General features: G+C 46.2%; 2 protein-coding genes and 1 long non-coding RNA gene across 3 annotated transcripts in view; 2 read left to right on the top strand and 1 right to left on the bottom strand.

Annotated features, from left to right (window-relative positions):
* Positions 1 to 1,969: 1,969 nt before the first annotated feature.
* The window catches only part of LOC147006302 (uncharacterized), a 40,558-nt gene continuing 22,696 nt past the window's right edge, over positions 1,970 to 19,831 (bottom strand). Inside the window, exons 2-4 of the long non-coding RNA XR_015048673.1 lie at positions 13,949 to 14,085; positions 3,226 to 3,278; positions 1,970 to 3,130 (exon numbers count right to left, since the gene is read on the bottom strand). This is a non-coding gene — a long non-coding RNA (uncharacterized LOC147006302). The remainder of the gene's footprint in view (positions 3,131 to 3,225; positions 3,279 to 13,948; positions 14,086 to 19,831) is intronic.
* G0s2 (G0/G1 switch 2) lies at positions 10,410 to 11,390 on the top strand. Its single transcript, XM_021176845.3, has 2 exons — positions 10,410 to 10,557; positions 10,744 to 11,390. Exon 2 carries the CDS (start codon positions 10,772 to 10,774, stop codon positions 11,081 to 11,083), a length of 312 nt encoding a protein of 103 aa, XP_021032504.1. The 5' UTR covers positions 10,410 to 10,557; positions 10,744 to 10,771; the 3' UTR covers positions 11,084 to 11,390.
* Positions 19,700 to 19,831, top strand: part of Hsd11b1 (hydroxysteroid 11-beta dehydrogenase 1) — a 46,781-nt gene continuing 46,649 nt past the window's right edge. The window contains exon 1 of the mRNA XM_021176794.3: positions 19,700 to 19,718. The gene's annotated coding sequence lies outside the window, so the exon portion shown is untranslated. The remainder of the gene's footprint in view (positions 19,719 to 19,831) is intronic.

Below are 19,831 nucleotides of genomic sequence, written 5' to 3'. Positions count from 1 at the left end.
CTGTTAAAGCAACTCTTATAAGGACATTTAATTGGGGCTGGCTTACAGGTTCAGAGGTTCAGTCCATTATCATCAAGGCAGGAGCATGGCAGTGCCCAGGCAGGCATGATGCAGGAGGAGCTGAGAATTCTACATCTTGTTCCAATGGCAAACAGGAGAAGACTGGCTTCCAGGCAGCTAGGAGGAGGGTCTTAAAGTCCATGCCCACAGTGACAGACTTCTTCCAACAAGGCCACACCTACTCCAACAAAGTCTCACCTCCTAATAATGCCAGTCCCTGGGCCATGCAAATTTAAACTACCACAAGGGCTATCTGGGGAGAGGAAGGGCCAACAAGAAGTAGGAGAGAGGGAAGGAGAGGGTAGAGTCAAGGGTAAATGTGACGAAAACCAAACAACATATATGTATAAAAATGTTACCATAAAGCTTGCTATTTTTCACACTCAAAAAATTATTAAACTTCAGTTTTAAAAAAAATGTTAGAAGCTGAAGATAATTCATCAGTTAAGAACACTCATGCTCTTGCAGCGGGTCTAGCACTTACCTCAGGCAGCAGCAGCTCACAACCACTTGTAACTCCAGGGGATCTGACACCTTCTTCTGGCCACTTTAGGCACCGAATACACAACCCACACATAGACACATACACATAATTTTAAAACTTTTTAAAGTAATTTTTACAGAGGTTCGTAATTGATTGTGATTCTGATGTGCTTACAAGGTTGATGACCAATGGCCAATAGGAAAAGAAACAAGACCCGGAGATAAGGAATGGATGCCGGAAGACAAAATAGATTGTGCCCTAGGAGAAATAGAATAACTGGTGAGGAGTAAGGAAGTCTCGCCCAGTGTTGGTAGAAGGGATGGAAGTTGGATGTGCTGGGGCAGTGGTCACAGGGCCCCCTCTAACTGTGCACTTCCAGCTATGAAGAGAGCACAATGTGCAGTCAGAGGCAGAGTTTGGATTTTGTCGGAGTTTCATTTGTTTGTCTTTGTTTTCCAGTGTGAGAGATCAAGTCCAAAGCTTCACTCACTCATGGTAAACACACAAGCACACACCACTGAGCTATGCCTCAGCTACATAGACAACCTCTTAATAATTAGAGCATCTACATTGCTAGTGCAATGCTGTCATAGAGAGAAAATGGCAGGTGCATGCCCACAGGCGAGGACATTTTGTTTCTTAGCCCGGTCTATTGATGCCACTGTGGAAAGCTCACATCCCAACTTTTAGCTCTACGGGAAGGGCTACCTTGTTGAGGCAGAACAAGCTCTCTTTTTTATGAATATTGTCGACTTGAATGTGACACCTAGAATTATGGCACTGTGCTGTGTGTTGAGAACTGGGCTGTGGCAAAGCAGAGGGTACCAACCCAGAGAAGAGCCTGAAGTCTTGACATGGTTAAGCTAGTAAAGAGGTCAATTCTAGAATCTGTAGGTAATAGACTTTTTTTTACTGTTGAACCCAACTTGGATTTTCCTAATTGTGGCCCAAAGCAGCCTAACTCATTCAAGGACTCCTAACCCCAAGCAAACGGGCAAAACTGGGGCGTGGGAGCACAGAGCCATGTAACCCAGAGACTCTACAGCTCCATGTCATCATTCCAGCAGGTCAGCTAGAGAGAAGGGTGGACACATGGGTCCTGATGCAACTGATTTCATGACCCGGAGATGAAGTAGCTCCTGTCAGACTCTTAGAAGTTTACAAAGTCATTATATAATGGAAAAGTAAAAGGATGTGGCCATTTTGGGAAGACAGATGAAACTGGGCCGGGGGAGGTGTTTTTACAGAATAGTAAAAAAGAGTAGCTGATGTGGTTTTGGTTTAATGTTTCTATTGTGGGTTTTCAAAATGGTATGAGAATTTCCTATGTGAGGCATTAAGAGTTCCTGCCCCCAGCTAGTTTTGATTGGCAAATAAATAAAGTTGCCAGCGGCCAGTGGTTGGACAGAGAGACAGAGGCGGGACTTTAGGATTCCTGAGCAAGGAGACCAAGGAGGAACATAATCAGGGAAGTAGAAGGACTAGGCTTGAGATCTGTAGAAGGGAAAACATGATCATGTAAGAGTTGGGGAAGACTGGCTCCAGGGCCCCCCTCAATTGGGTCTAGGATAGCAAAGATGGAATATAGATTTTAGTAAGTAATAATTCAGGAATATCGGAGGGGAGAATGTGTTAGCAACGTGGAAGTTTGGGAGTAGCCCAGTCATTGAGCTGATAAAGGCATATTAAGTATAAGGATCTCTCTCCTTTCCCCCTCCCCTCCCCTTCTCTCTCTCTCTCTCTCTCTCTCTCTCTCTCTCTCTCTCTCTCTCTCTGTGTGTGTGTGTGTGTGTGTGTGTGTATGTGTGTTTTTCATTAGAGAATCCAGAGCATTGGGGTGACTAGCAAGGAACTCTCTTAGCCGTTGCCAGGGAGGTAGAGCAGATTAATCAACTACAGCTACAAGTAGCTTCAGGACATAGTAAATTATGACTAAATACCTCATTAGGGTGTATAGCTTTTCTGGGTTCTAAAATACATGAATAATCCCAGCATTTGGGAGGTGGAAGCCAGAGGATCAGGAGTTCCAGGTTACCTTCAGGTATGTAGGGAGTTCAAGGCTAGTCCAGGATTCAGGAGACACTGTCTTTAAAAACAAATGAAAAGGATTTGTGGTAGTTTAACTCAGATGCAAGTTCAGTCCACAGGTGCTGAATTCCAGCTGTGTCTACATCTCCCAAGGTAGATGTACAGGAAGCTGATGAAAGTGAATGAGTGTCAGGTGCCAGGAGGAAGCACACAGAGTAAGGCTGACCAGTCTGAGCCAGGTTCTCCCCCTCTAGTCATTTTCCTGGTCAGTCCTCAGCAGGCCTGAAGTGGACGTTTTCCCTCCCATCTTGCTGCTTGAATTTTGCTCTATTGTCCCACAGCAAATGGCCACCGATTCAACAGTTTCAGACTCTGACATGTTGGCTCTCACTCCTGCGGGAAAGAAATCCAACCACAGCAGCCCAGGTCTCACAGAGTTGACACCCAGATGCTGCACTGAGTCTCCTCTAGAACAGAGGGTCTTCTGTTATGCTCATATGGCTACAAGAGACACCCATTTCCTTGCTAGCTGAAGCTGGGGCCATACTGCCTTTCCATCTGCAAAGATAGAGGGAAGAAGCCCGTCACTCGAGACCCTTTTCAGCCTTTGATTCTCTTCTTCAGAAAGGCCTGATTCCCACCCATGGACTTACCTGGTGAATCTGGTCCATCTGGGTGACATCTTTTCCATGAAACCAGTTGTGCCCTATGACAGTCAGATTTTTAGAGTCAGCTAAGTAGTTAAGAGCACTTACTGCTGTTGAAGAGCATCCAGGTCAGGCTCCCAGCATGCACCTGAAGAGCATCCAGGTTAGGTTCCCAGCATGCACTTGAAGGCCCACCTGTAATTCCAGTTCTAGGGGGAGCTGACACCTTCTTCTGGTTTCTGTGGGCACTGTATGCACATGGAACACAGGCACAAAGGCAGACAAAAATAGCCATACACATAAAATAAAAACAAGTAAATCATTAAGAGAGGCTCCAGCCTGAGTCCTCAGAAAGACTGTCAGACATAACAGAAGGAAAGGAACCATGACCTGCACACCTGGTCGAGAAGAAGATAGGAGACTACGCAGCACGGAAGCCAAGGAGACCGTGTTTCTAGGATAAAAGAGCACCCCACATTTCCTGTGCATAACATATGACACACATAGGTGACTCTGCACATGACTTGCCCACGGTTTCCACCTCATTTCCTGGAATTTCCAAAACCCTGTCTCTGCACTGTAGCTATTCTTGCCTAACTGCCCTTAACTGGTCATTGGCTACACAAGATTTCACCATCATTCCCCTCTTCATCTGTAGTCTTTTCAAGGTATCCCCCAGCCTCAAGTACTACTCCCTCCCTCCAGAATCACTTAATAAGTCCCTGTCCAACCTTTGATGAGCTAACCTGCTCAGGAATCATTCATTCTTATGTCTTCTCTAACTACTACTGAAGTGATCTCCTCCCCATCTGTGTCTCCCTGACACAAATTGCTGCATCGGGCTGTCCAATGCATATGTGCTTGTGTGCACAGTGCATGTGTGCTTGTGTGCATGTCTTTGTCTTCTACTGGACTGTGAGCTTCTAGAGGGTAAGAGCAGTCTGCTTCCTGCTTTCTATAACTATACATAAGGCAGTGTTTGGTATGTGAGTGGCTTCAGAAAATGTTTCTGGAAGTTACCTAACTGTCACCCAAGAAGTGAAGGTGTGTTGGGCTTGGGATAAGTCATCATTGTGGGACCCGAAAGCCTGCATCAGGAGGCAAAGACTCCTTAATAGTACTAATTGTAGACTGTTTTAGAAGCCTTGTAGTAACCCTTCCATCTCTTTCAACCCCCACTACATCCCACTTAACAGGCATTCTCTTCACTCTCACTTTACAGACAAGAAAATAGAAGCCAGTGACGCTTAGTCCAAGGTCAGACTCCAGTGAAGGGCTTTAATGAAGCCAAGTCTGCTCAACCCCAGATCTCCATACTCTTACATCTAACTCCCACTGAAGTTTAGGGACACTGTTGTGACTTGTAAAGTCTCCTATTGCCATTCAAAAGGGTGTCCAGGCAGCAGAGGTCAGGTGACCTTGAGCACTATGGGGGTCCTAGAACAGCCTGCCTGTTCCAGCAGCTGGTGTCTCTTTTTGACTCAAACCTTGAGGAACTGAAGCTCAATGCCTTAATATCCTCAGTGAATAGTCCCAGGGGCAGGCTGGAGGGGTGCCCCAGAGCAAGCCAGTGAATTGGATGCCAGACAGTTGGCTGGTGGTAGAAGTGAAAGGTGAGGAGGCCAGAGTTGAGGGAGTTAAGGAAAATTGCCAGCTCTTGGGCAATTCCAATTCCAAGGTTCTAAGCCAAGGACGAGCCACTGAGCCTAAAATAACCTCCCAAGGGGGTCTAACAGGTCATTTTGCAATCTATTCCAGCACTGGCTTTTAGGTCAATGTAATTAATATTGATTGTGCTCCTGTTATAAGTTAGCACCATAAAAAATGCAAAGATTTGATCCTATGTACAGAATATATACAGAGAGGAAGCAAACCTATAAAAATAAATAAATAAGTAAAACAAAGAGAACACTGTATAGGCCAGTGTGTGTTCTAGTGCCAAGCTATGCAGTTGAGCCATGCAGGCAACTGGGATTCACAGAAAAGACAGAGCACGGTGTGCTGGCAAGGGAAGCAGTGCTGGCTTCTGGGAGCTCGAGAAGGAAGGCAGAATAGAAGGACCCCAGCTTTTCAAGAAGAAAGTAGTATGAGCAAAATGACAGGAAGAGGTGGTCGGCACTGACTGCAGTGGCACTGAGAACAGACTATATCTTGGCCTGAGCAAAAACATCTCTGAGGAGCATAGGGGTCTTGTGGGAGAAGAACAGAGGCTAGGTTAGACTGGCAGAAAGACCACACCAAAGATGTCCTAAATACTAAGAATATCAGGTACTTGCAAAGTCAGTGTGCAGAGTCCGGGCCTTCACTATCATACCACGCTTTTATAGGCAACTAACAATTTTAAAAACAAGTATTGAGAAGATTATTTATTTGTTGTTCCATCATGTTTGAGGTGTATTAAATAGCAAATGCTCTCATTACTCAAACCGAAATGCTTTGTGAGTACTGACCAAACATCTGACTGTGTGTGAACTTAATGAATATAAGGTCCTCCCAGCTGAGCTTACAGTCCACTGAAGAGATTTATTACCTACTAAGGACCTACTGTGTGCCAAATGTTGTGCTAAGCACTGGGGACTTACTGAAGAGCAAAATGAAGTTTCAGCCTCCAGTGGGAGTGAAAGACTGAGATGATAATTCTATCAACCGAACTGGCAAAGGCACCAAGAATGTCTCATGAGAAAATGTACTTGAGGAAGGCCTAACTGAGGAACTGACACAGTCTACAAAACCAAAGAAGCAACTGAAGGAGGTGCTGGGAATATGACTTTTAAAAAGGGCTGGGTTTGGTAGAGTGCATGAAGGTGACATGTGTGGATCAGAGCAAGCATGCTAATGACTGCAGGGAATCCACACAGAAATCTCTATACTCCACAACTTTAGCCTGCAAAAGCAAAGGAAATGAAGGTCAGAGGTATACATTTAAAAATTGCCCATCTAGGGCTGTAGGTCAGTAGCAAGGCACATATTCAGCCCAGATGGGAACCTGGGTTCAATCTCAGTACAGCAAAACAAGTCCTAAATTATCTATAAGGCTTGAGTGCCAGGAAGCCCTTTCTTTAAAACTAACCAATATGAAATCACGGTGACTCAAGGGGAACTAAAGAGATAGATTAGATGATAAAGTGCTAGATTTGTAACCATGAGGACTTGAAATTGATCCTAGACAAGAAGGAAGAGGAGGAGGAGAAGAAAGAGGATGAGGAGAAGGAGGAGGAAGAAGAGGAGGAGGAGGAAGAGGAAGAGGAGGAAGGGGAAGAGGAGGAGGAAGCAGTAGCTGCCAGGCACAGTAGTACATACTCATGACCCCCATACTGGGGGAGCTCTCTGAAGCTCACTGGCTAGCCTGTCTGGTAGAATTGGTGAGTTCTAAGCTTAATAAGAGACCAGCATCCTGAGGAATGACACTCAAGGTTGACCTCTGACCTCCATACACATGTAACCATACCCCTGACACACACACACACACACACACACACACACACGTGCACGCACAGGGATGGGGTGGCTGAGACTGAAGGACTACAGAGGTATTTTTAATTGAGTGAATACAAAAGTAGTTCAGTCCTATGTCCACTGACAATCTCTTTCTCCAGGCTTCTGGAATCCAGACAGGGCAGACAGGGATTTTGTGCTGGTAACAAGCAGGTAGGAAGTAGTGACAGAGGCAACAGAGTAATGATCATAACACAGCAGGCTGCCCACCCAGGGCCTGGGAGACTGTGGTCCCTGCCTCACCTGCCCAGCACAGCCCGTGCTCCCTGGCCTACCCTTGGATGACAAGCTAACCTTTGTGGGTTTTCCCTCACTATATGCTACTGATGTTTTAAAGTGTTGAAAAGGGGGTTTGAAAAACAAACCAGATAAAATGTAAACCGCCTCTTCTAGCATCGCTAAGAAGGATGAGAGCTGAATAGACTGTAAGGGTTGAGTGATACCCAGAACTCTAGATATTGGGGATACTAAAGCAGTGAGGCAGGAGTGGGTGAGTGGGTGGAGGAGCACCCTCATAGAGGCAAAAGGGAGAGGGAGAGGGAGGAGAGAGCAGATGGAATGGGGATTTGTGGAGAGGTAACCGGGAAGGGGGATATCATTTGAAATGTAAACAAACAAAATGATTAATAAAAAATTTTTTAAAAGAATATAGTGTTTAAAGAAGTAATTGGGGTCAGATACATTTTATAAACAGAGGAGTAACAGAAATGCACATACATACTCACATTCCCAAGTTTTATATGACAACTTTTTTGTGACTTTTTAAAAGAGTTATTTATTTGTTTATTTATTTATTTATTTTATGCATACAAGTACTCTGTAGCTATCTTCAGAAGAGAGAGAGTCAGATCCTATTACAGATGGTTGTGAGCTACCATGTGAATGCTGGGAAATTGAACTCAGGACCTCTGAAAGAGCATTCAGTTCTCTTAACAACTGATCAATCTCTCCAGCCCCTACATGACACCTTTTATTTTGTCCATAATCTACCACAAAAAAAAGTCCAGATGAGGCCCCTGACCTTGGATCTCCAGAACCATGAGTCAGATAAACCCCTTAACTGTATAATTTTCCCACCCTGAGGTACTACATATTAAACTCAGAAAGGGGGTTAGATGTCTGTTCTGCTCAGCTCGGTCTTAGCTTTAACGTGAGAAGTCCTCATCAGCCCCCGGCTAAATAGAGGGTTGGCCACCTTATGGTTTGGTTTGATCTTCATAACTGTAACCTGTGTCGGGCCCAAATACAGCACAGACCTGTACTTCTAAAAGTAGTCTCAGGCCAGTCAAGGTAGATGTTTCATTCCCAAGTCCTCCCACCCCGCCCCACCCCAGCCTCCTCACCTCCCATCCAAAAGCTAAGGGGTCTTTCTCCAGCAGACAGAGTTGTGCTGGCCTCCTGCTTCAGCCCCTTGATACTCCCTCAACAGGCACCACCAAATCTACCAGTGACCTCAACCCTTATCATTTGCTGCCTAGGCACTGACAGCAAGCTAGTGGGGTCAGGGGTCAAGGTCAGGTTACTTTAGAGGGGAAGATGTTCATCTCATGTAGCCCTGGGAAAGAGGAACCCCAGGTGAATTATGACAGCAGTCTAAGTTATAGAAACACAGGAAATACGTTCTGCCCAGTCAGTTTTGGAGTTTTGGGTCAGAAACTGGGTGATTCACCTTTTGAGGGGAAACCAAGTGGGTGCCCTCCTGTCAAGGCACACATCATCCTCTTTCCCAGGAGCCGTTGTGTCTGGAACCCTCATGGTTCTTGGGAAAGCTCCATGGTTGCTGCTGCCAGCCACTAGGAGTGCTCCAAAACCATCAGGAAGAGTTAAGAACAATGCCAACCCTGAAGTTAGCCTTGGCTTGGGCCCTCTCCACAGAACTTTCCGGATTGACAAGGTTAAGAGAATAAAGCCAAGTCAGGATCCTCCAAGAATAATCCTCATCTGGCCTGTGGTTACCTTGATCACTTATGTATCAACTGAAGTGTGAACCTTACATTTGAAACGTTCACAGCCTCGGCCAATCCCCAAGTTCTTATCCGAAGGACTAGTAGCAGACCAAGGGGTGATCAGCACCTTCTGAGTCTAGCAGTGACCTTGGACCCCCGAGATTGGCACCCTTTCCCCTAAGGCTCTGGGCTCTAACAGGGAAGGCTGAGCAGGCTGTTGCAAGATTGCATCAGTGACCTTTGCAATTTTCTGGCCAGTTGGTTCCCCTTCCTCCCCGCCCCACCCCCTGCTTCAAGCCCTTTGGCCTACCTCTTTCCCTACTTTGTTAACTCAGGTACACCGATAGCCACAGCTAAATTATAGCCCACCCCACCCCCACCCAGGGGATCATATTTAATCCTAATCTAACCAGCTTCCAGAGAGTGTCCTCTGTCCTGGATCCCCACTCTAAGGGCACACTCTCCCAAACCTGAGAAGGGTGGCATAGAATCACTGTAAGAGGGTGAAATACTTTCATTACAGACAATTTTTTCCACAGGCCTTCTTTTTAAGGCTTACCGCCAATTTCACTTCTCAAGTAAACTTAGAAGAGAAGGCAATTTGTGTGTGCGTGTGTGCATGTGTGTTGTGTACAAATATATATGACCCACACAGCCTAACATATACTAGGCAAGCACTCCACCACTGAACCACATCTATAACCCTCTTTATTTTGATTTCTGACACAAAATCTCAGTTTATTCAGGTTATGCTCAAACTCACCATCCTCCTGCCTCTTGCTGGAATTACAGACATGTGCTTTGGGTTTAATGACTATTCCCTGTAATACAGAAATAACTATGGAAGTACCTTACGGAGGCCAATTCATCCTCCCTCTCCCTCTCCCTCTCCCTCTCCCTCTCCCTCTCCCTCTCCCTCTCCCTCTCCCTCTCCCTCTCCCTCTGTCTCTCCCTTTCCCTCTGTCTCTCTCTCTGTCTCTGTCTCTCCCTCTGTCTGTCTCTCCATCTCTCTATCGCTTTCTCTCTCTCTCTCTCTCTCTCTCTCTCTCTCTCTCTCTCTCACACACACACACACACACACACACACACACCTCTATGCATTAGAAGGAACCCTCAAACCCTCAAAGAAAAGCTTTCTATTAGGTAACTAGTACTGTTCCTGCTGTTCTCATGTCTTAGTAAAACCTACCAGCCAAGAAAGCAGCACTCTGGAAGAACATTCTACTCCCTGGAGATATGGTTTTTCGATCTGGTTTGTCTGCTCACTGCAGGTTCCCTCTGTTGCCTTCCCTTCCACCCACACCCTCCCTGACTGGTGAGAGGTGACCTTTCTGGATGAAAATGAACCCCAGATTCCCTCATTAGGGTCTTTCTCTGTTCCTCCTGGACTACAGGGGAGCTTGGGCCAGGGAACAGAGGAACAGACAAGACTAGAAAGTGTGTCCTGTAAGGGAAGCATGCCACACCATCACCTGGTGGTCTCCTCTTTGGCTGCACACTGAAGTGGTGGTGCCTTGGGCTCTCAGTTTTTGCAGCACCAGCAGTCTAGGGTCTCAGGGCGCACATAGCAGGGGCGTGCACTACTCGTGGTCACCTCCCTGGTCCCCCGCCGCGCCCCTCCCGTTCTTCCTTTCCACCCCCACCCCCCACCCCACCCCATCCCCCACCCTCCGCCACTCCCGCCCCGCTTCTCTTTCTGCAGTCAGGGCTCAGGCCAGCGAGCCAGGAGGCGGATCCCGGGCAAAAGATATAAGGACTCTGTTCACAGAGCGCTGCAGCTGCGAAGTGTCCCTCCCAAAGAGCAGCGGCTGAGGGAAGAAGGACGCCAAAGCCAGTCTGACGCAAGGACGCCTAACCTTCTCCAGCAAGTGCTGCCTCTCTTCCCACTGCACCCTAGGTGAGCCTCCAGGCCCGGGAACCGAGGGTGGGCAAGAGACACCAGACCCCCTCCCCCAGCTGCCTTCTCCCCTGGGCTCGAGTTCCCCTAGTCAGCAGCCACCTCCTTTCTGGGCTTAGGGTTCCCTGCTCTCTGCTTCTGTCCCTCACCCGAACTCAACCCCATTCCTCTCTGCTACCTCTGCAGGCCCAGCCACCCACAGCCCAGAGCTCAGATGGAAAGTGTGCAGGAGCTGATCCCTCTGGCCAAGGAGATGATGGCACAGAAGCCCCGAGGAAAGCTAGTGAAGCTATACGTGCTGGGCAGTGTGCTGGCTCTCTTCGGTGTGGTGCTCGGCCTAGTTGAGACGGTGTGCAGCCCTTTCACAGCCGCCAGCCGTCTGCGCGACCAAGAGGCTGCAGTGGCGGAGCTGCGGGAAGCTTGTGAGCAGCAGTCTCTCCACAAGCAGGCCCTGCTGGCAGGAGGCAAGGCACAGGAGGCGACCCTGTGCAGCCGGGCCCTATCCCTCAGGCAGCACGCCTCTTAAGGCCGTTGACTGACAGAGAAGGGAGTGAGACACAGATCATGACCCAGGTGGGCGAGAGCAGAGTCACATGCTGTTTCAAGGTGACACCAAATCCAGAACTGACCCTGCACAGATCACCTAAGGGGTCTGGGACTGATTTGCTGCTGTGCAGCACGCATTGTGATTTGCCCTAGGCTGTGCGAGCAATCAAGGAGCTATCACTTTGCATTAGAGGAGACAGGCTTTTTATACAGTTATTTTTATTGTTATTATTATTATTGCAATGACTATCATTTTGCATTTTGAAATAAAAACCTTTTATACTCTATCTCATTATTTAATTCTTGGGAGGTGAGATGACTCTCTAACCCAGAACTGTGGCTAGTCCTGCTTCATACCTGGGGCTTGAACACTGCCTGGCACAAGACAGGTCTATTCACACAAGAGTGAAACTCTAAACATGGTACAGGTGTTAGCATTTTTTGGATCACAAGATAAATCAATTTCTGACCTTGAATGAGAGAGAGAAAGAGAGAGAGAGAGAGAGAGAAAACCAGTGGATTTCTAGAGCAAAGAAAAAGTTGTCTCTTACTCCATTGTGCTGGAGATTCCTATGGCTGATCTCTCTGCTTAAATATTAGAGTGAGGAGGTGAGGAGACAGGGAGGGGAAGGAGAGGAGGGGAGGAGGTTGGAAGAACAGAGAGAAAGACAGAAGGAAGCATGGGAAAGAAGGGAAGAGAAAGAGGAAGGATGGGGCAAAAAAGAAGCCCAGCCATCTGGTGGGAGCAGAAGCGCTCTCTCTCCTAAGGGCACAACTGGCCACAGTAAGCTTAGAAGGAGAAAAGACTGTTATCGCAGACCTGAGTCCTCTCCCAGGAGTCAGAGCTGACCTTGTGTCAACAGCTAATTTAGTAACAGTATGGGGCTCCCCAAAGTGTCCTGGGAGGGCCAAGAAGATAGCCTGATGCCACTCCCCAGGATCTTTAATGTCACCTCTCTAACCAGGTGTGAACATGTTAACTTGACTCTCCAACCTCCCAGCCTGCTTTTATACACATAGACACCTCCATTCCCTTTAGCTCTGCTAACCCAAACTCTCCCCAGCGCTTCTGGCTTGGATCAACTGTCATCTCTCGCTAAAATCCACCCCCACCCCACCCCCTTCCAGGGAAAGAAGGAAGGGACTGTGAATGAAAAGAACATGCTTGAGTCTTCAAAGGAAAAGCATGTCAGTGACGCCAGTGTTCTTCCTGTTTCCAAATCCAGACACTTGACCTTGTGTCAAGGCAGAGTCCAGCCTTAACTGCCCCAAAGCTCCCAGTAGCAGGGCCAATCCAGCCGTTTAGTCAGTCTTATAGATGCCTCTTCCACAGGCTGCTTGCTCCTCTGCCTACTCACCTTGTCCAGCTCATCTCCTGCATCACCTCCAGTGCTGGTCCCCTTTAGTACCTATCACCTTCCTGTTCCTACACGAGATTCTAGTGTCTCCGTGACCTGCTTCTTTCTACCTCCTGTCTGCCTTTGCAAGCTGCCCAGCATGGACACTGATACTCTTTTTTATTAGATATTTTCTTCATTTACATTTCAAATGCTATCCCCAAAGCCTCCTATACCCTCCCCCACCCTGCGCCCCAACCCACCCACTCCTGCTTCCTGGCCCTGGCATTCCCCTGTACTGGGGCATATGAACTTCGCAAGACCAAGGGTCTCTCCTCCCATTGATGGCTGACTAGGCCATCTGCAGCTGGAGACACGAGCTCTGGGGGATACTGGTTAGTTCATATTGTTGTTCCTTCTATAGGGTCACAGACCCCTTTAGCTCCTTGGATACTTTCTCTAGCTCCTCCATTGGGGGCCCTGTGTTCCATCCAATAGCTGACTGTGAGCATCCACTTCTGTGTTTGCCAGGCACCGGTATAGCCTCACAAGAGACAGCTATATCAGAGTCATGTCAGCAAAATCTTGCTGGCTTATGCAATAGTGTCTGGGTTTGGTGGTTGTAGATGGGATGGATCCCCAGGTGGGGCAGTCTCTGGAATGTCCATCCTTCCATCTCAGCTCCATACTTTGTCTCTGTAACTCCTTCCATGGGTATTTTGTTCCCCATTCTAAGAAGGAGCGAAGTATCTACACTTTGGTCTTCCTTCTTGAGTTTCATGTGTTTTGCAAATTGTATCTTGGATCCTTTGTGGTTTTGTTTACATTACTCTCCTCATACCCGTATTCTCTACATCTCTGAGGAAGGTAGCCCTCAGTGCTTCAAGGACTTCAAGTTTTCTGCCCATCAGTAAACTATACATCAAGCCATGTGCTCTGTTTTTTGGGTGTGATGGTTATGTCTATATTCAGAGAGTTTGCCTATGTATAAAAACACAAGTGCCCAAGCATACAGATAACTTAGTCGTTCTAGGTTACAGTGTAACATCTCTTGCAGATTTTCCTTCACAGCTCTTCCAGTTAGCCTGAGCTGTCGGAATCTCTCTACCTCTCAGAATCTTATAGTTGTGAAGTGTAAGTCTCAGGCTGGCCCATGGTAACAAACTTTCCCCTCCATTGCTTTGTGGGAAGATGGCTCCCTCATAGTCTGATCTTCCTGAGGACAAGAACCGTGTCTTCTTCAATTTTCACACAATCATCAGGTCAAGGAAGTCATGGCTTTTTCATAGCTATCTGATTTAGTGCCTGGAATGTACATAGGAGGAGAAACATTTGTCCCACAAGGATGCTTACAGAGAGAGAGAAGGAAAGGGCTTGCCTCATCACATCAGAATCATGTCATGGTCTCATGAGACATTTGGTCATGATCAAGCAGAAGAACTCCCTCACTCCACAAAGAGACAAAAACTATTCTTGGTCTTATTCTATTTGGCAGTGTTAGTACCAACCTGGGAGAAGTGACAGAAGGAATGCTCGTTGGTTCTATTGGTGACACAGGACTGACACAGCAAAGTCAATAATAACAATGGATGATGATGATGATGGTGATGATGATGATGATGATAACTCACCAGGCTGGAGCCAACTGAAACAGAATAGAGAAGAATCACCATAGAATGAGAGTCCAACAGGTGAGTTTTATAACCACAGAAGCAAAAGACACAGCCCTGAACTTGTCTGTGAGGAGACTGGATCAGCTGTCTCCTGCTCCTGTCCTAGTGACTTCCCTGCTACGATTAATTGCACTCTCCAGCTGTGAGCCGGAGTAAGCTCTTCCTTCTCCTGCTTCTGTCAAGTATTTTGTTATAGCAGCAAAACAAATAACCAACACCCCAGCAGACCTATTTGTGCCTGAAAAGATAAACTCAGCAGTCTGCTCAACAAAGCTCACCCTCACTGTATACATCAAGTAACTCACCTTTCAAACTATTTCAAGCACTAAACAGTGGACATGTTCTGAAATGGAAACCATTTGGAAAGCTGGTTGGATGATGTTTTGCTATGAAAGGCTAAGGCAGACTGGTGAAGGAAAGTTTTGCTGAAGCAGATACATGAAAGGACACGTGATAAAAAGATTCTTTGCGGACTACATGAATGTATTGGTCCCCCTTGCATTGTGTAGTTGAGCTGCATTTGTCAGCACGCCATAGAGAGAAACGCACCGAAAACTTCTGGTGGTGTACTGCAGTTTGTTGCCGCTTCCGAGGACCCGGGCTGATTGGATGCTCATGCTAAGGCAAGACCTATGCCGAGGCAAGACATGTGGACACGTGATGTTTGGAGGGTATAAATAAGACTCCACAAAGGGACAGAGAGAGAGCTTGACTTGCTGATACAGCTAGCTGTGCAATGCTTGTGTGGGTTTCAAATCTCTGATCTTCACTTCCCTGAGAGAGGCACAGCCTCTCCTGATGTTCCTGTTCGTCCATCCTGCTGACTCAAGCCAAGGCTGTGTCTCTGCTAGCTCATGTCACCACTGTTGCTAACCCAACTCTACCTAAGTGGACTGCTGGTGTATCCATGAGGTGTTTGTGAGTGGGTTGAGCTGCCATTGCCTGCTAACCTGTGAACTGAAATGCCGATTTCCAGAAAACATAGACAGGAGTTGCTCCAAAGAACCTGTCTAAACAGGTCAACTTCCTCCATATACTTTCTTTTCCACTACCTCTGGTGGGTGATGGGCTACAAAGGAGGCTAAAGCATTTAAGAGCCATCATTAAAAATAGGATTTGAAAAAATTAAAATTACAATGTTCTTTGATAATTCTGGAGGGTCGGCCCATCTGAAAGTGTTTCAGAAGACCCTTGGACCATCTGGTATATTCTCTGGGTTCCTTGTGCTTGGATTCCATTTGTCTTCATATCTACATCTGGGCTACTAAATCTCAATGAGTAAACAGCTTGACTAGTCAGCTTAAGAGTGTACTTTCTGATCATTACACCTAGACCTTCATGTAAAGTCATTAGGTATCTTGTTTAGAAGATACCCCCACTGAGCAACCAGACAAAGATCTCTACATAAAAGCATTGGACACTTTGGGTTAGGAAGTGTGTTATTGTTAGTTACTCAACACAAGTCTTGGTATATGTAGCCCATATGATCTTCTGCTTCAGAGGCACACTGCTTGTTTGAGACAGAAACTCAAAGTGGTCTTGTGGTGGTTTAAATGAGAAATGTTCCTCACAGTCTCAGGTCTCTGTTAGAGGTCCTCAGTTAGAGGTGCTGCTTGAAGAATTTTAGGAGGTACAGCCTTGATGGAGGAAGTCTGTCCCTGGAGGTGGGCTTTGAGAGTATAAAGCCTCACCAATTTCCAGTTTTCTCTGCCTGCTTCATGCTTGTGTTCAAAGATTCTTGCCCTCAGCTCTGTTCCTGCCCCCAGGCCTGCTGTTTGTGGTCATCATGGACTCTCTGGAACCCTGAGCCTAAATACATCCTTCCTTCTATAAACCGACCGCCTCAGTCAGGCTGTTTTCTCACAGCAACAGAATACAGGCAGCAAATTTGTTATCTTACCATGTTGACCTTGAACGTTAGGCTCCCCTGCCTCAGCTTTTTCAAGTGTGAAGACTGAAGGGGTGTGTGGGTGTCCCCATACCAGCTACAAGCATGTCCCTTAGCTAATACTTTTACCACCCAGCTGCTCATTTTCCTGCAGCTTGCTTTGGTTTTGTCTCAATTATAAAGTCTTGCTTTTTGTGGGTTTGATCTATTCCTAGACTGGACAGATTTAATGCTACACTACTCTATTCCCCAGCTATGAGATCCCTTACTGCTTGCAGCTTCTCCGGGCCACGTGGTTCTGTCCATCTTCCTTCCACCTCCTCTCCTCTGTCTCTTCCTCTTCTCCCCTCCTTCCTCTCTCTCCCCTCTCTAAAACCTTCAGCCCCACCTTTCCCTTCCACTGCCTGATATGTAAGAGTGTTTGATAGGAATGGGTGGAGATAAGGACTAATAAATAACCAATCTGATCCAAATTGATCCTCAAGGACATGGTCTATCTTCACTGGTGGCCAACGCAGGGAGGGAGGGATTGCTGGTCACGCTGAGCTATGGGAAGCTGCTTCATCCTCATGTGGAAGGCTGTGCTCATCTGTATTTCAAGGTACTAAATCAGGGTCTTTTCCTACATTTTGCTGAGAAATGGAAGCCAAGACACCAACACTACTCACAGGCACATGCTCTGTCTGTGCCTCTCAAGCCAGGCTCTATGTCTTCTACGTAGAGATCTTGCCTCCTGTGGAAATTTTGCATCTATCTGATTCTTGCCCTCATTTTGGTAAAGGAAAAATTTTGAAACAGAGTACCAATGGCCATCCTATAGGATGGTGGTTCTCAACCTACGGTTTCTGACCCCTTTGGGGGGGTTGTATATCAAATATTTACATTATGATTCATAACAGTAGCAAAATTATAGTTGCGAAGTAGCAATGAAACAATTTTATGGCTGAGGTCACTACAACATGAGGAACTGTATGAAAGGGTCACAGCATTAAGAAGATTGAGAGCCAATGCTATAGGACTTTTGATGTATTAAAATCAATAAATTATTATACATTTAAGAAGAACTGAATCATGGTGATTTGGAAGTGGAAGCAGGTGGCTCAAGAGTTCAAGGCCAGTATCTATTACTTGGTGAGTCTATGGCTAGCCTGAGCTACATGGGACCTCATCTCAAAGAAAGAAAGAATGAATGAAAAAAAAGAGAGAGAGCATAGAAAAAGAAGTGGAACTTCAGAATTGTTAGGAGAGTGAAATAGTTAGCCCCTTTTCCTTGTTTAAAGACCCGTTTTGCTATGTAACCTCCAGACTCTGCCTGCAGTCTTCCCTGTGCACCGGAATTACGGGTGTGCAACTGTGCCTGGCTAACAGTTTAGTTAGCCTAAGGAAAAGTGAACACACACTTCTGACTTGAGGACGTGTGTTGCAGCAAATCTCCACCCCCAATAAGCCTGTGCAAAGAATACACAACTCAGTTACAATATTTATAAGCTGCATGCCTAGACTGGGCAGATTTACTGCTGAACAATTCTATTCCCCAGCTATGAGATCCCTTGCTGCTTGCAGCTTCTCCGGGCCACGTGGTTCTGTCCATCTTCTTTCCACCTCCTCTCCTGTCTCTTTCTCTTCTCCCCTCCTTCCTCTCTTCCCCATCTCTAACACCTTCAGCCCCACATTCCCCTCCCACTACCTAATCACAGGTTCTAGTCTTTATTTGGCTAGTTTAAATGGGGAGAAGGTTCACACGAAATACCTGAGTAGCAGAATTAACATGAAAATACAAACAGCACCAGGCAATCCACAACTGAGGTGTTTTTTTTTCACAGAAGCCCACCCTCCTTTTGTGTTTCTGTCTCTCATGTGGCTTTACTTGACCTTCCGTGCAAGTCACCCATTTCTTCAGAGAGTTCCCCAGAAATGAGCAACCATGATTAGTAAACCAGAAAGCAGCCCTAAAGAAATTAGGAACAGTTAAATAAAAATAAAAATAGGCCTTATGAAACTTTCCAAAACTATACTGGAGTAGAACCAGCAACTAAAGTAAAGGAGGGCTTGTCTGCCTCACACAACCCATGTTCTCTTAATTGGCTCAAACATTAATAAGAGAATTTAATAAAAGATACTCAGATGGAAAGTATCCAATACCTGTTTAGGAGTTTTCAGAGTGCTTTAGACAGACAGGAAGGTAGAACTCAGTAGAATGCAGAGTTCTCTGGAGAAAGTAAATGGCAAAGTTCCCATCCTCTCAGTTGAAGTCAGGACCCCACACAGCTCAGCATCCCGTATGTGCTGCCATGCTGACAAACTCCATGCTCATTTTGTGACTATACAAACTCACCTCCCAGAGAAGAACTGATCCTAACATGGCTTAATGCTGGAACCAAGCAGATGCTCTTCAAATATCTGCTGAATATGTGAATAAATTAATAGAAAGAAAATGAACATATGTGTGTGCATATGTGTGCCTGTGTGTGCATGTGTGTGTTTCTGTGTGTGTGCATGTATATATGTGTGTGTTTCTGTGTGTGTGCATGTGTATATGTGTGTGTTTCTGTGTGTGTCTGTGTGTGTGCGTATATATATATGTGTGTGTACATGTATATATATGTGTGTTTCTTATGTATTTGTATGTGTGCATATATGTGTGTGTATTTCTGTATGTGTGCATGTGTGTGCGTGCATTATGTATTGATGTATGTGCATATATATATATATATATATATATGTGTGTGTGTGTGTGTGTGTGCCTATATGTGTGTGTCTGAATGATGTGTGCATGTGTGTATGTGCATGTATGTATATCTGTACATGTGTGTCTGCGTGTGTGTGCATGTGTGTATGTCTGGGCATGCACTATGTGGTTGTGTGCGTGCATGTATATATGTGTGTGTGTGTATGTGTGTCTGCATGTGTATGTATGTGTGTGTATGTATATGTGAGTGTGTGTGTGTGTGTGTACTGTCTTCCATCCTCTACTCCAGACCTGGGATGAACTGGATTGGGGTTATTTGTCTCTGAAAATGGAACCCCTGCTCTTCTGGGTCTCCCTCTTCATCCATTCTACTTGCTAGCTGCTGTGGTCATCTTGATTATTTTAAACACACCTAAAGTGTGGGTAGGCACACAGACCTACAGTAAGTATCGGGTCACTAGAGTCTCTCCTTGTGGGGAAGAAAAATCTGTCCAAATATGGTTCTTGTTTCAGTAACTTCCTCTGAGGCAAAGCCAAGACTAAAGAGAGCACCTGCTTGGGTGGAACATGGCTCGTCTGCTCGGTCTGTTTCCACTGAGTGTAGAGCTAACAATAGTAATGGGAAAGTTTCCAGGGCAACCAGGACCACTTCAAACATCTCCAAGCCAGGCTGCCCACGGTCCCCCTGTCCTTTGGGGAGCCCAATGGTTATGGCTGGATTGGCTCCCCCTGGCAGGAGTCTCCCTGCTGCAGGCTGGGTCCTCAGAAAAGGCATCTTCCTAGTCCTGGGTTTCACATACATTGTATCAGGTGGCAGACCAGCTGGTTTCAGTCTTGAATCAGGTCTTTTGGCTCCTCCCAGAAACCAACCAACTTGTGAGCAGGAAATCCTGCCCCTCCCCAAAGAGTGGGAAACCACAGAGGAAAAGAGATGAGACAGAAGGATAGAGAGGAGGAGAGAGAGAGAAGAGAAGCAACCAGAAATAGGCAGCCAATAAAAAGGAGCCGCACTTATCTGAAGCCTCAAGGTAAGACTTTATGAAATTGTATGTTGTATGTGACACTATCACCACTCAGGACTATACACTATACACAGTAGGGCTAACAGGTCTGAAAAGAAACCAACTTCTATGTCAATTTC

Source organism: Mus caroli, unplaced genomic scaffold (genome assembly GCF_978045245.1).
Source record: "Mus caroli unplaced genomic scaffold, Mus_caroli_1 scaffold_1, whole genome shotgun sequence".
NCBI classification, from domain to species: domain Eukaryota; kingdom Metazoa; phylum Chordata; class Mammalia; order Rodentia; family Muridae; genus Mus; species Mus caroli.
Note: the sequence above shows the minus strand (reverse complement) of the source record. Positions and strands in the feature narration are given on the sequence as shown.

What these genes read in the sequence shown, in the direction of transcription:
- G0s2 (XM_021176845.3), top strand. Translation starts at nt 10,772, where the DNA reads ATGGAAAGTGTGCAGGAGCTGATCCCTCTGGCCAAGGAGATGATGGCA.